This window comes from Notamacropus eugenii, chromosome 4 (assembly GCF_028372415.1).
Source record: "Notamacropus eugenii isolate mMacEug1 chromosome 4, mMacEug1.pri_v2, whole genome shotgun sequence".
NCBI classification, from domain to species: domain Eukaryota; kingdom Metazoa; phylum Chordata; class Mammalia; order Diprotodontia; family Macropodidae; genus Notamacropus; species Notamacropus eugenii.
The window spans coordinates 318,532,120-318,553,715 of NC_092875.1; the positions used below are offsets into that span (position 1 = coordinate 318,532,120).

A 21,596-nucleotide genomic window follows, 5' to 3' on the forward strand; every position below is an offset into this window, starting at 1 on the left:
TTATGATTGCTATCTGTGTCTTTTTGTTCATCCTATTTCTCCCCCCCATTTATGTTTTTAGTTCTCCCTTCTCTATTCCCCTCCTCAATAGAGTTTTACTTTTGACTCCTGCCTCCCTCAATCTTCCCTCCATTCTATCAGCCCCCCTCTCTCTTTTATCTCCCTTTTCTCTTACTACTTCTTCCCTCCATTTTACCCCCCTCCCTTTTATTTCCTCTTTCCTCTCATACTGCCTGTAAGGCAAGTTAGATTTCTATACTTAACTGAGTATGTTGTTCCTTCCTTGAACCAAATCCAATGAGAGTAAAGCTCAAACAATGTTCATATCCATCCTCTCTTTCCCTCTACTATAACACGTTTTTGCATCCTTTGCTGTGATGAAAACTTACCTTTTTCTACCTCCTTTTCTCTTTTCCTATTACAATCTCTTCATACCCTTTAATCATTTTTTATCATCACATCAGTTAATTTATACCCACTCCCTCTAATTATGTATATTCCTTTTAAATATCATAATAAATATACAATGTTCAAGAATCACAAGTATCATCCTCCTATATAGGGATGTAAACAATTTGCCCATATTGAATAACAAGTTTTTTCCCCTGTTTACCTTTTTATGCCTCTCTTGAGTCTTGTATTTGAAGACCAAATTTTCTATTGAGCTCTGGCATTTTCATCAGGAAAGTCTAGAAATCCCTTATTTCACTGAATGTCCAACTTCTTCCTTGAAATACTGTGCTCAATTCTGCTTGATAACAGATCCTTGGTTGTACTCCAAGCTCCTTTACCTTAAGGAATATCATATTCCAATCCCTCCAATCTTTCAGTGTAGAAGCTCCAAGGTCCTCTGTGAATCTGACTGCAGATCCTCGATACTTGAATTGTTTCTTTCTGGCTGCTTGCATTTTTCTTCTCCTTAACTGGAATTTGGCAACATTATTCCTTGGTGTTTTCAATTTGAGATCTCTTTCAGGAGGCAATCGTTGGATTTTTCGATGACCCTTTTGCTGTCTGAATCTAGAACCTCAGGGCAGTTTTCCTTAATGATTTCTTGGAAGATATTGTCCAGGCTCTTTTTTTCATCACAGCTTTCCAGCAGACCTGTAATTCTCAGATTTTCTGTCCTGGATCTATTTCGAAGGTCAATTGTTTTTCCAATGAGATATTTTGCATTTTCTTCTATTTTTTTCATTCTTTAGATTTTGTTTGACTGATTCTTGATGTCTCAGAGTCATTAGCTAATTTTTAATAGATTGTTTTCTTAAGTTAACTTTTGTACCTCCCTTTCCATTTGTCCAATTTTTCCTTTTAAGGAGTTATTTTCTCCAGTTAGGTTTTGTACTTCCTTTTTCATTTGTCCAATATTCCCAGTTAGGTTTTGTGCTTCCTTATCCATTTGCCCAATTTTCCTTTTTAAGGATCTTGTCTCTTCAGTGAATTTTTTTTTTCATTTTGTCAAATGTATTTTTAAAATCATTGGCCAATTTTTCTTCTACCTCTCTAATTTTGCTTTTAACATCCTTCTTGAGCTGTTGTAAGAATGCTCTTTGGGTTTGAGACCAGTTCATATTCCCTTCTGAGGTTTCATATATGAGTACAATGGCAATGTTGTCCTTTTCTGTATTTGTATTTCGGTCTTCTCTGTCCCCATAGTAAGATTTTATGGTCTTTGCTTTTCTGATTGGCTTCTTGCTCATGGTGATTGCCTTTCTACTGGCTTTTAAAGTGGATCTCTGCTTCTGGGGCAGAAGGGGCTCTGTTCCATGCTTCTTGTGTTGAGAACTGGAGGCTTTGTGTGCTATGGCCTCTGCTTCTTTCAGTTAGAAGTTTAAATGCTGGTGCTGAGGTGGCTTGTGTGTGTGAAGGCTGAGACCAGGTGAAATCTTTCTGAGTTTCCCCAGTGTTACACTGAAACTCCTGGCATGAAGCTTGGGGGAAAGGTGGTCTGGCCATTGGAGTTCTCCTCCTCCCGAGTTAGAACACAGGCAGGCTCAGTGGCTGGTGAACTGCTGTCTTTGCAGGTGTCTGCCCAATTACCCTGCCTGTGCTAAAGCATGCCTGGGGTCCTGGTGTTGGCATTTATGGATTCCACCCCCATAAGGCTCAGGATCTCCTCCATAATTTAGTGATGTATTAGTGATTTTCAAAGTTACTCAAAAAAAGCTCTGAAGTTCAAAAATGTGGAACTCAGGTCCAGCCCCATTTCTAAATAACTTCCTACTTCTTTAACCTTGGAAAGTCCCAATTTCTCTGGTCCTCATTTGCCTACACAATGAATGTCTAATGTACCCTCCAGATCTTGCATGCTACTATTCTAAGGAATTATAAACAAAGTGAAATCAGACCCAAATCCTTCATTTACAAAAACTGAATTTACAAAACCAACCAAAGATTTCAAGCATTTATTCAATTCATTTTGGCCAGTAAAATAACCAAATCATCCTTCAGTTTTCAGATAAAGCTAGGACATCAATCTAAAAAAAATTAAAATAGCTTAAAATATGTAACACACATCTCTAAAACTAAAACCTCATTGTCAAGAAGACTATAAACTAATCATATAAAGTATTTATGGGTCAAGACCTAGGATGTATTTCAAATACTCAGTGCTGATGAAGGCACATTGATTAGTGATAAGGACATGATCCAAGAGAGATAGGCCAAACACTTCCATAATGTTCTCGACAGACTGAAGCCACTGTCCATTTATCTCAGGTTGAAGTCAATCCCTCCCTAGTTGAAGTTCTAACTAAAGAAGTTTTGAATGCCATTAGGCTCCTTTTCTATGGCACAGCACCTGATGCTGATTCTATTACAATTGAGATTAACAAGGTGGGGGGACCATTGCTCATACTAAAGCTGACTGAAATTTTCTAGGTTATATGACAAGAGAAGGTTACCCCTCAGGATTTCAAGGATGCCTCCATTGTCCATCTCTACAAAGGTAAAGCAATAGATTGTCCTTGTGACAATCACAGGGGTATCTCTCTCTTAGTCATTGTTGGCAATATTCATGCCAGAGTCCTCCTTAATAATCTACCTGAGAGCCAGTGTGACTTCAGAAAGGGCAGAGGAACAGTCAATATGGTTTTTAATGCCCAACATCTCCAGGAGAAATGCCAAGAGCAAAATAGAGGTCTGTACACATTTGTAGATCTAACCAAGATCTTTGATACTCAGTTGTGAGGACTCATGGAAAATTATGTCAAAACTTTGGTAGCCCAGAGAAGTTCATCAATATGATATGTCAGTTTTACAATAGCATGCTTGCCCAGGTTCTGGATAATGGACAATGCTCTCACGCTTTCCCAGTCACTAATGGAGTGAAACAAGGTGGTGTGCTTGCTTCCATGGCTTTCAGCATAATGTTTATATCAATGTGGTCAAATGCCTTCTATGAGGATGAACCCAGCATCAGTCAGCTACCTGACTGAGTAAATTTTTCAACTTAAAGAGGTTACACTCCAATACACAAATGGAGGGAATGTTGGTGCATAATTTTTTGTTCACAGATGATTATACACTCAATAAGGCCTCTGAAGCTGAGATGTAAAAAAGTATGCATTGTTTCTCTGCTACTTCTGCTAATTTTGTCCTAACAATTAATGCCAATAAAGCACAGGTACTCTATCAGCCATACGTGAAACCCTGAGTTACAGCAAATGAAGAAGTTTTGAATGCTGTGGATAAGTCCACTTATCTTGGCAGTATGCTTTCGAGGGATGTACACATTTATAATTGACACACACTGCAAGAGCTAGCTCAGTGTTGGGAGGCTCTGAAGGAAAATATGTGAGAGAAGACATAATAAACTTACTACCAAAGTAAAATTCTATAGAGGCCTTGTGTTGACCTTATTGTTGAATGCCTGTGAAACCTGGACAGTCTGCCAGTGGCATGCCAGGAAACTAAATCAATTCCATTTGAATTGTCTTAGGAAGATTCTGAAGATCACCTGGCAGGATAAAACACCAAACACTGCTAAGCATTCAGACTCTTCTGAGGAGAGAACCACTAAGATGGGTGACCCATGTTGTTTGAATGTCTAGTGTATGCTTGCCAAAAAGACAGGAAATTCACACAGGAAAGCACTCATATGGTGGTCAAAAGAAGCGATACAAGGACATTCTGAAGATCTCTCTTAAGAACTGTGGAATTGATTGTATGATATGGGAGACCCTGGCACAGGACTGCCCAGCATGGCATGCCTTCATCAGAGAAAATGCTGTGCTGTATGAGCAAAGGAAAATTGAAGGAGCTCAAAAGAAACATAAGATGTACAAATTTAGAGAATCCACTCCAAATGTTCACATGGACTGTTTGTGCCCAACCTGTGGTAGAGCACTATGAGCTTGCATTCATTCATCTCATTGCCCCAGTCAGACCCATTATGACTTGATTCTAATATAGTGATATCATTTTGGTCCTCTTCCAGAAGAAAGGACAATAAACAACCATAAACTATTCAACAATAATGTACTTTTACAGGAAAACAATTAAGTCTGAGTAGGAATTTAAATATATTAGACAAATCAATTCTACTTCTTTCTGTTCTCTCCCTGCCCCTAAAATAAAACAACATAACCACTATTCACTCATAGGTGGTCATTAACACAACAAAGTATTTCTGGATTTTTAATTAGCCCAATTGATTGGCATTGTTTGACTAACTGCATTAAGTTACTGACAATAATATAATCTAAATAACACTTAGAAGGAGTGTTTGGCCTTAGAAGATCCAAAGTGGCTTCACCGAACAAGTTTCCATAATAATGATTTTCTTTTCCTTGATTCCAAACATAACTCCAGTTATGTCAGCGTTAGGAAATATGAAACAGTCCTACACCTTGGTATTTAAGGAGCAGAGTGCAGGTTATACCAGGCAAGCAGAAAAAGGTTTTTTGCATGCATTTTAACTATGACTCTACTCTTATGGTAAGGATGGGCTAGAAATTAATGTGAAAATGGACACCTTGATTTACTTGAAATGTGTCCTCCTCCCCCAATTATCCAGCTAATCATAAGAATTGTATGAGGATTGGCTTTCTTGCCTTGGCATGCCAACAATCCTTTGTGGTATCTAAGAGCAAATCCTTCTGGACCTGCAGAAAATAAGCCATTCTAAAGCCAATGAAGCACATAACATCTATGAAGCTGACCTGAGCCATTTGGTGGTTTATAGACCTACAGGAGACACATCTATCTCCAGAGACTCCCCTCACCTTGGTTATATGGCTCTCCAAATTATTCTGGTTTTGGAGACATCTTCTTGTCAAGTGTTGAACTTGGACTGCTCATCTGATTTGTGTATCAAAGGGTCACAGTGACACCTGGATTTTCCATTTCTCTTCCCCTTGGGGATGGGCGTCACTGACTCATTCCTTTCAAAGACCAACTTTTCCCTCAAATTCCTTACCTTTGCTTCTTGGCTATCAACATAGGCTGGCAGTCCCCTTGTGCATGTTTTATTCCCTGCTTAATAAAAACCTTTCTTTAATTTCATAGGTATAATCTTCCTCCTGTTTTCTTCCCTTTAGGAAAGGGGGATGTAAATCTTGAGAACTGGCCTTTGCGTTTTCTTGGTGACTTCTACTTTGGAGGAAATTGCTCCCTCAAGAGAACATTTGCCTAAGTTCACAGTAATCAGTTTGTCAAACTAGTCAAAGTTTGCTTTGAAATAAAAATGAATGAGCAGAGAAGGTAGCCAGAAGCCAGGAATCTGCCTGAGATTTCCCCAGTTTCCCTCAGAAACAACATTAATTCAAACCTCTAGAAAGAATGCTGGAGCAACAGAATCCACAAAAAAATGGATTCACAACATACCAATATGTATAGGATGAAGCCAAAGCAGTATTTAGGGGAAATTTTATATCTCTAAATGCTTTCATGAATAAAATAGAGAAAGAGCAGATCAATAAATTGAGGATGTAATTACAAACTGATAGGTAAAGAACAAATTTAAAATCCTCAATTAAATGCCAAATTAGAAATCCTAAAAAATTAAAGGGGAGATTAATAAATTTAAAGTAAGAAAACTACTGAAATAATAAATAAAATTAAGGGTTGGTTTTCAAAAAAACACAACAAAAACAGATTAAGTCTTGGTTAATTTAATTAAGAAAGGAAAAGAAACTAGTTACGTTTCAAAAATGAAAAAAGGATGAATTCACTAACAATGAAAGAACAAATTAAAGCAATAATTATGTTGTCCAACTGTATATTAACAAATCTGCCAATCTAAGTGGATGAATATTTACAAAAATATATATTACCCAGCTTAAAAGAAGAGGAAATAAAATATTTAAATAACCCCATTTACAAAAAAAAAAATTGAACAAGCCACCAGTGAACTTCCTAAGAAAACATCTCCAAGGTCAGATGGATTTAAAAATGAATTCTACCACATATTCAAAGAAAAATTAATTCCAGTACTACATAAGCTATTTGGAAAAAATAGGTGAATAAGGAGTTCTACCAAATTCCTTTTATGACACAAATGTGGTGCTGATACTTAACCCAGGAAGAGTCAAAATAAAGAAAGAAAATGCAGACCAATTTCCCTAATGGCTATTGATGCAAAGATTTTAAGTAAAATATTAGCAAAGAGATTATAGCAATTTATCATGAGGATAATATACTATGACCACATGGAATTTATACCAGGAATGCAGGGCTTGTTCAATATTTGGAAAACAATCAGTATAACTGACCATGTTAATTATAAAACTGACAGAAATCATATGATTATCTCAACAGATACAGAAAAACTTTTCACAAAACACAGCACTCATTCCTATGAAAAACACTGGAGAATAGAGAAATAAATGGAACTTTCCTTAAAATGATAAGCAGTATCTATCTGAAATCATCAACAAGAACTATCTGTGATGGAATAAGCTAGAAGCCTTCCTAATAAGATCAGGGGTGAAACAAGGATGCCCATTATCACTACTCCTATTCAATACTGTTCTAGAGATATTAGCTTTAGCAATAAGAGAAGAAAAAGAAATTGAAGAAATTAGATGAGGCAATGAGGAAACAAAACTATCACTTTGCAGATGATATGATGGTATACTTTGACAATCAACTAAACAACTACTTGAGACAATTAACAACAATAACAAAGTAGCAGAATATAAAATAAAAGCACATGAATCATCAGTATTTCTATATATTACCAACAAAGCTCAGTAAGAAGAGGTAGAAAGACAAATTCGATAAAATAACTGTAGACAATATAAAATATTTGGGAGTCTACTTGCTCAAACAAACCCTGAAAATATATGAACACAATTACAGAATACTTTTCACACAAATAAAGTCCAGTCTAAACAACTGGAAAAATATCAATTGCCCATGGGTAGACCAAGCTAATATAATAAAATTGACAATTCTACCTAAATTAATTTAATTATTCAATGCCATAACATTCGAACTACCAAAAATGTTTTATTGAGCTAGAAAAAATAATAGAATTCATCTAGAAGAACAAAAGGTCAAGAATATTGAGGGAATTAACAGAAAAAAATGCAAAGGAAGGTTGACAAGCAGCATCAAATGTAAAACTACATTATAAAACTGCAATCATCAAAATTATTTGGTACTGGCTAAGAAACAGAGTGGTGGATCTGTGCAAATAGATCAGGTAGACAAGAGACAGTAGTCAGTGATTATAGCAATCTATTGTCTGATAAACACAAAGATTTAAGCTTCTGGGATAAGAACTCACTACTTGACAAAAACTGATGGGAAAACTGGAAAATAATATGGTAGATACTAGGCATAGACCAACACGTCACACTGTATACCAAGATACAGTCAAAACGGATATACGATTTAAACATAAAAGATGTTACCATAAGCAAATTAAGAGAGCAAGGAATAGTTTCCTGTCAGATCTATGCAGAACGGCAAAATTTATTATCAAACAAGAGATTAGAGAATATTATGAAATACAAGATGGAAAATTTTGGTTAATTTACATTAAAAATATTTGAACAAACAAAACTAATGCAACTATGATTAGACGGAATGCAATAAGATTGAAAACAATTTTTACAGCAAGTGTTTCTGACAAAGGCCTCATTTCTCAAATACATAGAGAACTGAGTCCATTTTGTAGGAATACAAGTCATTCCCTAATTGACAGATGGTCAAAGGACGTGAACAAGCAGTTTGCAGATGAAGTCTATATCTATAATACAATATATATACATATATATATTATATATGTAATATAAAATGCTCTAAATCACTACTGATGAGAGATGAAAATTAAAACAACTCTGAGTTACCCCCTCAGGACATGGAGTTCCTGTCCACCTGGGCAGTATTGCCCAGGAAATATTCACAGCACTGGTGGTGACTATGAACATGCCATCGTAGTTCTCAATCACAAAGTATAACGGACTCTTTGTATAGAAGGCAGAAGAAAAACATTTATTCAGACACCAGAAAGCCAAATCTCAATAACAAAAAGCAAAATCCATTATCATGACCAAGAAGTCAATACACATTATCACTGCAGAGGGCAAAGCCTTTCCCAAGCCCCCCTCCCCCCCCTGCCCCGGTGATGGGACCTGCCCACAAACAAACACTCAGGACCCTAAGATCTGCCTGCCTGTGTCCTTCCCAGATCTGACCAGCCTGACCAACTTCCTCTCAGCTCTGCTCTACCCTTCCTGTTCTACCTGTTCAGCAAGTTCCTCTCACCACATGTGACTTAGGCTTCCATGTGATTTAAGGAGGTCACATGGGCTTATTAATGAAAGGGAAAGATATTTTCCCATTTACATTAACATTACACCACCTTATACCTATCAGATTGGCTAATGTGACAGAAAAGTTAAGTGATAAATGTTGGAGAAGATATGGGATAATTGGGACACAATGCATTGTTGGTATTGTGAACCAAGCCAACCATTCTGGAGAGCAATTGACAACTATATCCACAGGGTTATAACAGGGTTATAAAACCCTTTGATCCAGCAATATCACTACTAGCTCTGTATCCCAAAGAGATCCTAAAAAAGGGAAAAGACCAACCTATACGAATAGATTTATAGTAGCTCAATTTGTGGTGGTAAAGAATTGGAAACTGAGGGAATGTCCATCAATCGGGGAATGGCTGACATATGGATGTAATGGAATATACTATTGTGCTATAAGAAATGATATGTAGGGAGATTTCAGAAAAACCTGAAAAAACTTACATGAACTGATACTCAGTGAAGTGAGTAGAACCAGGAGAACACTGTACACAGTAAAAGCAACACTGTGTGATGATCAACTATGATTGCCTTAGCTTTTGTCAGCAATATAATAATCCAAGAAAATTCCAAGGGACTCAGGATGGAAAATGTTATCTACATTCAGAGAAAGAACTATGAAGTCTGAATGAGGATGGAAACATACTATTTTCACTTTTCTTTTTTTGCTGTTTTTTTTACCTTTTCCCTTTTGTTCTGTTTCTTCTTTCACAGCATGACTAATATGTTTATATGATTGTACATTTATATTTGATAACAGATTGCTTACCATACTGGAGAAGTGGTATGGGAAGGAGAGAAGGAGAAAAATTTGAAACTCAAAATTTTATAAAAAATGAATGTTGAAAAGTATCTTTATATGTAATTGGAAAAAATGAAATACAATTTACCAAATAAGGAAAAAAAATGAATGGGAGGGGGGTTCACCAATAGAAAACATTGCTATTTACCTGGTAGTAAAACATTAATCTACATGAAGTATATTTGTCCATTTTCAAGAATTATTAAATAGGAACTAGTCACATTCAATATGATTTAGCTGATGATTCATATATATATATCACACATATACATATATATGTATATGTGTGATATATATATGTATGTATATGTATATATATATATGAAGAACACTATTGTTTTATAAGACAGGTTAAAATCCAGGAAGCTGATCCAATGATTACTTTAGGATAGCCTATCTAAACGGTTTACTCAACTTGATATCACACAAAAACGTTGCTGGAATACCTTTTAGTCTTGCCAGGGTTCATAGTCAACAACTGAGTTCATTACCAGACTGGGCAATAAAATGTAATAAAACATTTATGCCATTTTCTTCAGTAACTCCATGTGCTGATTTAAGCATTCAAAATCAACACCTCCCATACTTGCCCTTGAAGTAACAAGCTTTCCACGATGAAATTTAAGTCTGAAGCAACCACTACATTGAATGTAATGATGGTGATGACAGATACAAAAGCCCATAGTGCATCTAAGTCTTGAAGAAACTAGATTTTTGCCATTTTGCCAAAGATTTCAGCTTCTGGGATAGAAATTCACTATTTGACAAAAACTGATGGGAAAACTGGAAAATAATATAGCAGAGAACAGGCACAGACCAACATCTCACACTGTATACCAAGATATAGTCAAAATGGGTACATGACTTAAACAGAAAAGGTGATTCCAAAAGCAAATTAGGGGAGCAAGGAATAGTTTATCTGTGAGATCTATGGAGAATGATAGAATTTATGATCAAACAAGACATAAGAGAACATTGTGAAATACAAGATGGAAAATTCTGGTTACATTACATTAAAAAATGTTTGCATCAACAAAACTAATGCAACCAAGATTAGAAGGAAAGTAGAAAGATGGAAAACAATTTTTACAGCCAGTGTTTTTGACAAAGGCCTCATTTCTCAAATATGTAGAAAATTGAGTCAAATTTATAAGAATACAAGTCATTCCTTAATTGACAAATAGTCAAAGGACATGAACATACAGTTTTCAGATGAAATCTATATTTATAATCATATGAAAAAATGCTCTAAATCACTACAGATTAGAGAAATTCAAATTAAAACAACTCTGAGCTATCACCTATCAAACTGGCCAATGTGACAGAAAAGGTAAGTGATAAATGTTGGACCAGATGGTGTTGTGAACTGAGCCAACCATTCTGGAGAGCAATTGGGAACAATGTCCAAAGGGTGTAAAACTGAGCATATCCTTTGACCCAGAAACACCCCTACTAGCTCTGTATCCCAAAAAAATCATAAAAAAGGGAAAAGACTTACATGTACAAAAATATTTATGGCAGCTCCTTTTGTGGTGACAAAGAATTGGAAATTGAAAGAATGCCCATCAATTGATGAATGGCTAAACAAGTTGTGGTATACGGATATAATGGAATACTATTGTGCTATAAGAAATGATGAGCAGTCAGATTTCAGGAAAACCTGAAAAAACTTACATGAACTGATATTGAGTGAAGTGAGCAGAAAAAGGAGAACATTGAACACAGTAAAAGCAACAATGTGTGCGATGGACTTAGCTTTTCTCAGCAATGTAATAATCCAAGATAATCCCAAGGGACTCATGATGGAAAGTGCTTTCTACAACCTGAGAAAAAACTATGGAGTCTGAATGAAGATGGAAGCATACTATTTCCACTTTTTTTTGTACCTTTTCCCTTTTGTTCTGTTTCTTCTTTCATAGCATGACTAATATGCTAATATGTTTGCATGATTCCACACTTATAATCTGTAACAGATGGCTTGCCATCTTGGAAAGGAGAAGCAAGGAAGGAGAAAATAACTGAAACTCAAAATCTTATAAAAATGAATGTTGAAAACTACATTTATATGTAATTGGAAAAAATAAAATATTATTTTCCAAAAAAGAAAAAAAAACATGAACTAGAGAGTTCACAAATGTGCCACTTGAGGTTATTACATAGTATCTCTGTATCTTAAGAAAACATTGCTATTTACCTGGTAGTGAAACATTAATTTATATGAAGTATATCTGTCCATTTTCAAGAATTATTAACTAGTGACTAGTCACATTCAATATAATTTAGCTGATGATGATTCATATATATATATATTACATATATATATATATATATATACATGAGAGGAACACTATTATTTTATTTCAAAGGCAGGTAAAATACAGGAAATTGATCCAATGATTACTTTAGGATAGCCTATCTAAATGGTTTATTCAACTTGATATCACACAAAAGCGTTGCTGAAATACCCTTTAGTCTTGCCAGGGTTCATAGTCAACAATTGGGTTCATTATCAGACTGGGCAATAAAATGTAATAAAACATTTATGCCAGTTCCTCAGTAACTCCATGTCATGATTTGAGCATTCAAATTTCAACACCTCCCGTACTTGCCCTTGAAGTAACAAGCTTCACAAAAATGAATTTCCACAATGAAATTTAAGTCTGAAGCAACCACTACATTGAATGTAATGATGATGATGATAGATACAAAAGCCCATAGTACATCTAAGTCTTGAAGAAACTAGATTTTTGCCATTTTTTTCTGAAGTAGTTTTAATAAAACCACATTGCTTTCCACAGATTTAAAAATGTATTGGGATCTTCATGATCTCATCAGATTGATTTTGAAATAGAGCCTAACTGCTCCTGCATAATTATGTCTGAATGGCATTGATCATGGGAAGCCTTGTCAATTTCCAGGTACCAAATAGGCTGAGAATTGGCCAATGGTTCTGCTCCCTACCCAACATTAGAAGGGTCTCAACCTCTACCACTGAAGAATGCTCAGTGATAATATCCTGTCTATCCAGAATTCACTTTGCTTTTAAAAGTTTCCATACCTTTTGTTTTTACATCACTGACTTTCCCAGATGTATGCCTTTCCCTCTCCTCTACCTAGTAAGTTGTTCCCTTATAACAACAACAATCAAGTAAACCCAACAGACACGTGTGTCCCCCACAATATTCCACACCCATGATCTCTCCTTTCTCATGAAAGGAGGGGAGTATATTTCATCATTTCTTCCCAGAAACCATAAGCACCTGATCACCATAAGCAGTTTCTTGTTTCTTTTCCCCATTTTTACCCCCATTCGCTGCCAGGATTTACAACTTTTACGTGAGGTTTAGACACAGGTGTGAGATCCATATAGCTGCTATCATAATAAGCTCTGGGTCCAGGCTGGTCAAAACCTGTATGCTAGTCCAGTCTCTGCCAATAACAAGCTGTGTAAGCTAGACCAGACTACTTAGCCCCTTTGGGCTCCTCATCTCGAAGTACTCTGGGGTTACTTACAACTTTAAAACTTGTGAAAATCCCCAAAAGAAATGCATTCTTCTCCCCTGATGCAGAAATGCTGTAAGGGAGAGGAGTTATGGAGTCTACTGCCCGTCCACCTGCTCTCGCCGCACAGGTAAATATCCTATCTCTAGAGCGAGCATCACCTGGAACCCAGTAGCTGGGAGTGACTCAGTTCTGCTCCCAGGTCGTCCTTCTGAAGTCCTCTTCCGCCCCCAGGTACTGACTGAGAAGGAAGCAGGGGTGCAAGATACTGCTGCTCCTTTTTCGCAGTTTCGGGATCTTCGGAGGGTCAGACTTTTAGATCCCGAGAGTTCAGTGGAACCCCGGGGTCAGGGAGTATCAAGTGCCAGGGATGGGCCGCTCCCCAACTGCCCTATGCATAATTCCTAAGCAACTTATCTGCCTGCCCAGACCTGCTCAGCTGTAGTCAGGAAGCAGAGAAAAGTACTGTGCTCATTCCCTAAAGTAGGACAACCTAAGCAAGCGCCCAGAACACACCCCCCCTCCCAGATTTCCATGCCAGGCTCGGGCTACTAAGCCCTGGCACCCGGAAGCTAAGAACTGCCCCTCCAGCTCCCGTGGGGGCGCACGAACGACCCAATTTGCAGCAGCTGCTGTTGCCGCTCTTAGGACCCGGGTGTTCTCTGGCCCGCGGACTTCCTCTCTAGTTTCAAAACACAGACACGGGTGCCATGATCAAAGCCGCACCTCGCTTGGCTCCACACATCCCGAGCTGGGCGGCCCGACCTCAGGGCGAAGTGGGAAGCTGTGCATGCCTGAGCCAAGACTCCCTCTCCCTTTCGCCATCTCCGGCCTCGGCAAAGCGCAGAAATTCTGCCCCGACACCGGCCCCACCCAGTGCTCTGCTTTTGGAGGAAGGACACGCAGCAGTTAGCAGACAACCCAGTCAGCCTCCTCCCACCTGTGTTGGCTGTAGTGGTTCGGTAAGCGCTGCTGCCTCGGCTTCCTTCTGCACCCCTGCTTGCAGTCTTGGGGAGAAGTGCCGCTGTTCAGCCCAGCGCCCTTCCTGTTTAAAGCTCCAGCAGCTGCGTCCCAGAAGCTAGAGCCACCCCCAGGGCCTGGGAATAGCTACGATTGGACTGTGGGAGGAGTCGGAGAGAAGCTATTCCCTCCTCCTGCTTCAACTATTTTCTGACTTGGGGCATATTGCAAACCCGGTGCCAAGGGAAACTCTAATGGGATCAGGGTCCTTCGTAGCACGCCCACCTCATCTTTGAAGATGGGTCCAAGTTCTGCCTATGACACATACACATGTGTGACCCTGGGAAAGTCACTTCACGTCTCCCGTGTCTTAGGCAGCTCGCTTAGACTGTAAGTTTCAGGGAAGGCGCCAACCTTCATTGGAATAAGACAGTGCTCACTGGAAATGTTCTACCCCGACGACATAACAGTTGGGTCGCATTCCCTCTCCTAAGTCAGCCCATTGCACTTCTAAACCTTATCCTGATACCAGGGGATTTGGGAAGGACTCTCCAGGGAAGGAAGGAAGAAAAGGAATAATGGTGGGAAGGGAAAGGGGACTTAAAACTATCCTCAACCATTTGCCTAAACCTCTAAAACACATATTTGATTCCTTCGCTCTGCAGGGAAAGTCAGATTGTTATGGAGCAAGATTATGCTTCCAGTCGTTTGTTTGTGTTTTTGTGACCTGTTCGGATTACAGAATACCTTTTTTTTTTTCCTGTAGTCTGATCAACCCGTGGGAAAAAATGAAAAGAGTGGGAGCTTAAAGCTTTTAAAGATGATACATTCATCTTCGAATTCTAATTCTGGCCAATGGAGAATGGAGAGAGAGGAATGGAGTGAAAGAGGAAGGCAGGGAGAAAAGGAGGGAAGGGAGAGGGAGGGAGGGAGGGAGAGAGAGAGAGAAAGACAGAGACAGAGAGACAGAGAGACAGAGACAGAGAGAGAGAAAGATTTTTCTATATCTTGGCCAGGCTAGAAGAACAATGATTATTCAGGGGTCCAATCCTAATGCTCTGTGTATGGAAGCTTAAACCTCCTCCAATTTTTTTACCTTTATTGCTTTGTCCCTCCTTAGGGAACCTCTTGGCCTTTCGTTTATAACGCTTTACCATGTTTGCACTGGTGGACGCAGGTTCTGTAGACACAGAATCAATTTAGGGCTCCCAAACCTAAAAGATCCACCAGCCTCAGCCTCTCCTAGCATCAAGGATTATAGGTGCTTAACACTACACCCTGTTATAATAGAATTTGTGTGTGTGTGTGTGTGTGTGTGTGTGTGTGTACATAGAGAGGGTATATATGTATTATATATATATATATACACACATCCATATGTTAAATATATAATGGCCTCACCAGATTATATATGTGTATATATACACACATGTTTATTGTTAATGTAGTACAAAGTATATGATATGGTAAGAGTACCAGGAAGATATGGATAAATTGCTATAATTGATAATAATGAGAACCAATTTTTACCTAAGAAAATTCAAGTAAGACTTCATAGAAGAGATGGTATTTGGCTTTGAAAGACATGGATAGGCTGAGTAAAAATTGAGGCAGACAATAGCCTCTTTATCTAGTCAACTATTTAAATAAATAAATAAATACATATTTTAAAAAGATTATTCTTGGAGGGGAGACCCTAAGAATTTCTGATCAAAACAGTAATGATTACTATTTACATTCCTTCTGAGCCAACCAGGATCCAAAAAATTAGCAAGCAAGGCTTTTTCTGGGATATATTTTGACCAATCAATGAGACCCAGAGAGATTTGGGGTTAAGGCTGGTCTTTAAGGAAAAACAATATTTGAGATTATATTTTACATTTTCATTAGGCAGAGTTCCTGTGGGTTAGGGTGTGATGCCCTATGTGGAAAGAGGAAAGGGGAAGGAAGGAAGGAAGGAAGGAAGGAAGGAAGGAAGGAAGGAAGGAAGGAAGGAAGGAAGGAAGGAAGGAAGGAAGGAAGGAAGGAAGGAAGGAAGGAAGGAAGGAAGGAAAATAAGCCATGTTGCTCAACTTGCCAGTTCCTGTTTGGTCACCAGTCGGAATCATCTTCTCTACTCACAGAGGTTGTTGTTTGACTTTCTTTCCCAAAGAGGACCATGCCATAAGGGAAGTGATGCCATGATATGCATGTGAATTAGATTTAAGTGAGGAAGGGCTGTGCACTTTCTCCTGCTGAGCCATCCATGATTAAAGTAACCAAGATCATAAGGTGAATAAAAGATATCCCAAAGAAGGATTTGTTACAGAAACTACATTAGATGAATGTTGGCCTACAGAAGAGAAGATTTAGGTGGATAACATCTGAATTGATAACCTACATTAAAGAAGAATTAGATTTCTTTTATTTGGTCATAAAGGGTCCAAATAAATAGCTGATGCAGAGAAGTAAGGGTGATATAAGGTAAAATCTTCCTAAGGGTGACCCAGGGGCTAGCACCAGTTGGGGTTTAAGGCTTGCTTGATTTTTATGTATTTTTTTTCTGAACTTAAACACAAAATAAAAAGATTTCCCATTTACAAAGTAGGACAAGAAACATCCTCAATGTTCTCAGATTCAGATAGAACAGTACAAGGAAAAGTCCCTATCCCCTTATTATTTTTCATATTCAGTTAATTGTTAAACAAGTGGTGGTTGCCTGGGTTTTTTTGGGGGGGGGGGTTGGGTGTTTTTTTGGTTTTTCATAATTATGTTTAAAATATCACCTCATTCTCCATAGACTTACTCAAATCATTATGAACATAACTCCAGTAGCTGACAGGATGATATATAACTTGTCTTATTCCAATTGGTTCTCCTTTGCTAGATTCCTATATTTTGAAAGATTTTTGTTTTATCTAGCATGGAGGTTATGACTATTTGGTATAGTAATGTCTATGAAAATATTCTTAAGTTTTTGCAGATGAATATTATATATAGAAGACTGTGGGGAATAATTTGGCCTGTGATAGTGGTCCAATTGCAATGTTGTACATTAGCTAAATTCTACAGGTCTGGATTTCTGGTGTAGGGATCTAGTATTTGTCAACTCAGAAAGGCACCAAACTTCTAATTGAATCTCTTCTTGAATCGTAGCCTTTTCATGGGTTCCATCTAGAGGCAAAGGTAAACTGTTTTGTTTTCATTCAAAAAATTCAATGACATAGACTTGTTGTTAATATTATTAGTATCACTACTTATTTATTCATGCATGCATATATTTTTTCATTTATTTATTGAGGAAGTAGAAACTCCACTGAAAAAAAGAAATCTAAAAAAAAGCATCTAGATAAGACCATACATACACACAGAAGGTCCAAGCTGAAACCAATCAAATTTTGAAAAGGTTAAAAGATAAATTGTTAAGTTTTCTAAAGAAGGGGAAGATATCAAAGGCTTAGAGTAAACTTTGGGTTTTACTATTATTATAACTCATAACAATAAACTAAAAGGCAAGTGAGAGAATGTCAGTACCTACCTAAATGTACTATTTATATGAAGTTTTATAAAAGTAAGCTCCACATACATTAAGGGACTGTTTGCTGAAGCTAGTATAAGGGAATAATACGCGTACACCAGTATTATTTCACAATAGATCATATCTTGACCATCACACAAATGACTGAAAGACAGAGAATACACAATCCCATTGAGCCAATTATTTGCTGACTATACGAAGTGTTTGATTCAATGTAGCAAGATATCATCCTAAAGACTTCCCACCAAAAATGTCTCCAAAGCTTTATCAGAATCATACAATGTTCCTTGAAAGATACAGCAACAGAAATAGCCCTGTTGGACAACTTCCAACTATTAAAATAAATTGAGGCATAAAACGATGACTTATATGCTCACTAAATATATTTGTCACTTTCCTGCTATCCTGCCTCAAGTCCACATCCATACAAATATTGACGTTCTCTAAAGACCCTTGGTTGTGAATTACATTGTACTGAATTCTTTAAGCTCCATTACGTTTTTGTTGTTGCCAAGTCATTTTTCAGTTGTGTCTGACTCTGTGACCCCATTTGGGGTTTTCTTCGCAGAGATACTGGAATGACTTGACCATGATCACACAGTTAGTGAATGTTTCAGGCCAGATTTGGACTCTGTCAGATAAATGTTTCTGACTCCAGGCCCAGCACTTTATCTGCTGTGACATCTAGATGCCTCTCTAGGATGTTTTAGAGCTTCCCAAATCAGAGCAATAATTGCTCAAAAGTTTGACTTAACTTTCCAAATAAGTAAAATCATGTGGATGAAGAATTCCTATTGTTCACATGATGATGTGCATTTGGATCAATAAAGAATGTGCCTCTCAGTACAAAATCCTTAGTCAGACACTGAAATGCACAATGAGTTGGTGCTGGAATTGAACAAGAGAGTGGGAAGGCTAGTTTCCAGTTACCTTTGGAAATATTTCCAGCTCTTTTAATGAGCTCATTTTTTTCAGTGGTATTTTATAGATGCAAATTGTAAAACAATATGATCTCCAAAAAACTGAACTTGAGGATCACACAAGAAGGTGAAGGAGAAATAAATGGCCAGCCTGAATAAAGTGTAGCACATTTCAAACTTAAGGATTATTTAGGAGAAGTAATGTAAAGGATGGAAATTGAAAACAAAAATGATGGAAACAGATGGACTTGGCTTGTCGTAACAGTGAATGAAAATGATCATACCGTGTGCTACACTGATGTCAAGAGAACGAGGGGAAGAGCCCTGGGACACTGTGTAGATACTTTGGGGATAAGTTTATCAGAGAATATGGTCAAGAGTGACACAGGATGGACAGCCTTGAATAAAATACATTATGCATTGCTGAAATGGAGTGGGATCACAGATCCACTGGAACATTATTTCTTCTTTATCTCCTTCTCCTCTTCTCCTTTTCCTTCTTCTCCTTTTATTTCTGCTTCTTCTGCTTCATCATCTAATTTAATTTCTTTCCATTGACCTCTAGACACTTCCTGCTCTGGCCAAACTACACTTTTTAATTTCTTCAAAACATCCCATGAATTTTACCCCTCAACTTTGTGATATCCATTATATCACTCTCTTACCTTTGAAAGCCTCCCTCTCAACGTAATCTCTGCCTCCCAAAATATTTTCAACCTTTGAAGCCCAGATATAACATCACCTCCATGATGGCTTCTGTGATTTCTCTGTCCAAAAGGAATCCTTCCCTTCTCTATATTCTCATCAATTTTTTCTGTACCTTTTCTCTAGCATTAATAAGAAGGAATATTTTGGGGGAGGCAATGGCAGTTAAGTCACTTAATTGGTTTTCACCTCAGTTTTATCCACTGTAAATGGTAGCAGGTAAGTGGTTCACTAGACAGAGCACCAGGCCTGAAGTCAAAAAGATTTATCTTCCTGAAGTCAACTCTGGTTTTAGACACTTACTAGCTGTGTGACCCTAGGCAAGTCAGTTAACCCTGTTAGTCTCAATTTCTCATTTGTAAAATGAGCTGAAGAAGAAAATAGCATATCATTCCAGTATCTTTGCCAAGAAAACTGTATCTGGGGTCATGAAGAGTTGGACATAACTGAAAAATCATTGAACTAAATGGGGATAATGATAATATGTACCTCCCAGGATTACTGAGCAAACTGAATGAGACAATACTTGTGAAGTGCTTAACACAATGCCTGGCACATGGTTGGTTGTTGTCCTTCATTCTGGAAGAGGACCAAAATGACATCAGTATGTTAGAGTCAAGTTGCAGTGTATTTGACTGTGGCTATCAGACCAATATGATCTCAGAATGCTCTACCATAGGTCAGATCAAATAGTCCACGTGAACATTTGGGGTAGTTTCTCTAAATTTGCACATCTCGATTTTATTTTGAGTTGCTTCAATTCTGCATTGCTCATAGAGCACAGAGTCTTATCTGATAAGGACACACCGTGCTGAGCTGTCCAGTGCCAGTGTCTCCCATGTCCAACAATCAATTCCAAAGTTCTTAAGAGAGATCTGAAGAGTGTCCTTGTATCACCTTTTCTGAGCCCCATGTGACTTGCTCTGTGTGAGTTCTCCATAAAATAATTTTTTTTGACAAATGTAGGTTTTGCATTCTAACAATGTGGCCAGTCCACTGAGGGTTGGGTTCTCTGAAGTAGAGTTTGAATGCTTGGCATTTTAATTCAAGAATGGACCTCTTCAGAATCTTCCTAAGACAATTCTAGGCACTTAATACATGCTTATTTCTTATTTATCTCTATCCATCTAAAAAATAAAGTTCATGGTAAGGAGTTTTCGGGTAAAGAAGCCCTACTGTTGTATTTTGCTTGCTGTTTAGCAGGTAGGTGATATCATAGATGGAATGCTGGTCCTGGAGACCTAAGTCTAACCCTTCCTCAGACTTACTCATTTTGTGATGCTGGACAAGTCATTTAACTTTTCTCAGCCTAAACTTCCTCATCTGAGAGTAGAAATAATATCAGCATCTACCTCAAGGGTTCTTTTGAGGTTCAAAGGGGATCACATGTAAAGTGCTTTACAAATCTTAAATTACTGTAGAAATGTTAGCTAGCAGTATTTTTTTCTTTGTATCGCATATCATTCCTAGCACCTGGCATGAAGTAAGCACTCAATCCATTTTTGTTATTGATTGTTCCTTATTATAGACAGAAGAAATCGTAGTTGGATATTTCTATGAAGAGTAAGACAAAGAGTGGCTGATTCCAGTGCCAACAGTTTGATTATGTATTTTTTCCAAAGAATTCCCATAAAGCCCAGTGAATTCTCTGTTGGCTTTCAAACATGACTTTGAGAATACCTAAGCTCTGACCCCAAATTCCCCCAAATTCCAGTGGCAATGCTATTTCTTGACTGCCTGCCTTGTTGACTTGGCTGATTCTGACAGCCATAGAATAACAGATTTAGAACTAGAGGAGATATATTATCTAACCCACCCCATTCATTTCACAAGTGAGGAAATGGAAGTCTAGAGAAGTCAAGTAATACTAATAACAGAGTCAGAATTTAAACACAGATACTCTGAATCCAGGTGAAGAAAGTGAGGTTTAAAGACATTAAATGTTTTCATTGAGAAAAGAAGTGCCAAGATTAGCTCTAGGTTTTCTGATTCCTAGAAAAACAATTCTCCATGTACTATAAGAAGCTATATCTCTGTAATAAATTATTAAAAGGCTCAGATGAGACTCAAGGAGCAACATAATATAATACTATTAAGAGTTGTGTTATTTGATCTTGAGATTATTAACTTACTTTTTTAGATCAATGTTTTCATCAGGAATCATGATGACCATGGTCAGCTCCTCCACCAAATAGGGGTGGTCCAAAATTTTGGTGAACACTTCCTTTATGTAAGGTGTTTTAAGTGTTGCTTCCTTAAACATCATCCGCACTGTTCTTTGTCTTCAGAAAAGGTGAACATGCAATTAACATCAGATTATTCAGAGTGCCAATAAAAATTACTGAAAAGATGAACTTGACTTAAGAAACACTTTATGATGTACACAAAGGAATCATCATTTTTGTGTTTTTTTTAGTGAA

General features: G+C 37.6%; 1 protein-coding gene across 4 annotated transcripts in view; it reads right to left on the reverse strand.

Annotated features, from left to right (window-relative positions):
* LOC140501433 (serpin B6-like) overlaps positions 1–21,596 on the reverse strand; it is a 40,115-nt gene extending 18,519 nt beyond the window's left edge. Inside the window, exon 1 of one of the 4 annotated variants that reach the window (XM_072605021.1) lies at positions 21,309–21,596. In XM_072605021.1, coding sequence (XP_072461122.1) covers positions 21,309–21,442 — 134 coding nt within the window. In that variant the 5' untranslated portion in view covers positions 21,443–21,596. Of the gene's footprint in view, positions 1–13,235; positions 14,499–21,308 lie in introns of those variants that run through there. The other 3 variants (XM_072605024.1, XM_072605025.1, XM_072605023.1) reach the window with 3 other exon arrangements.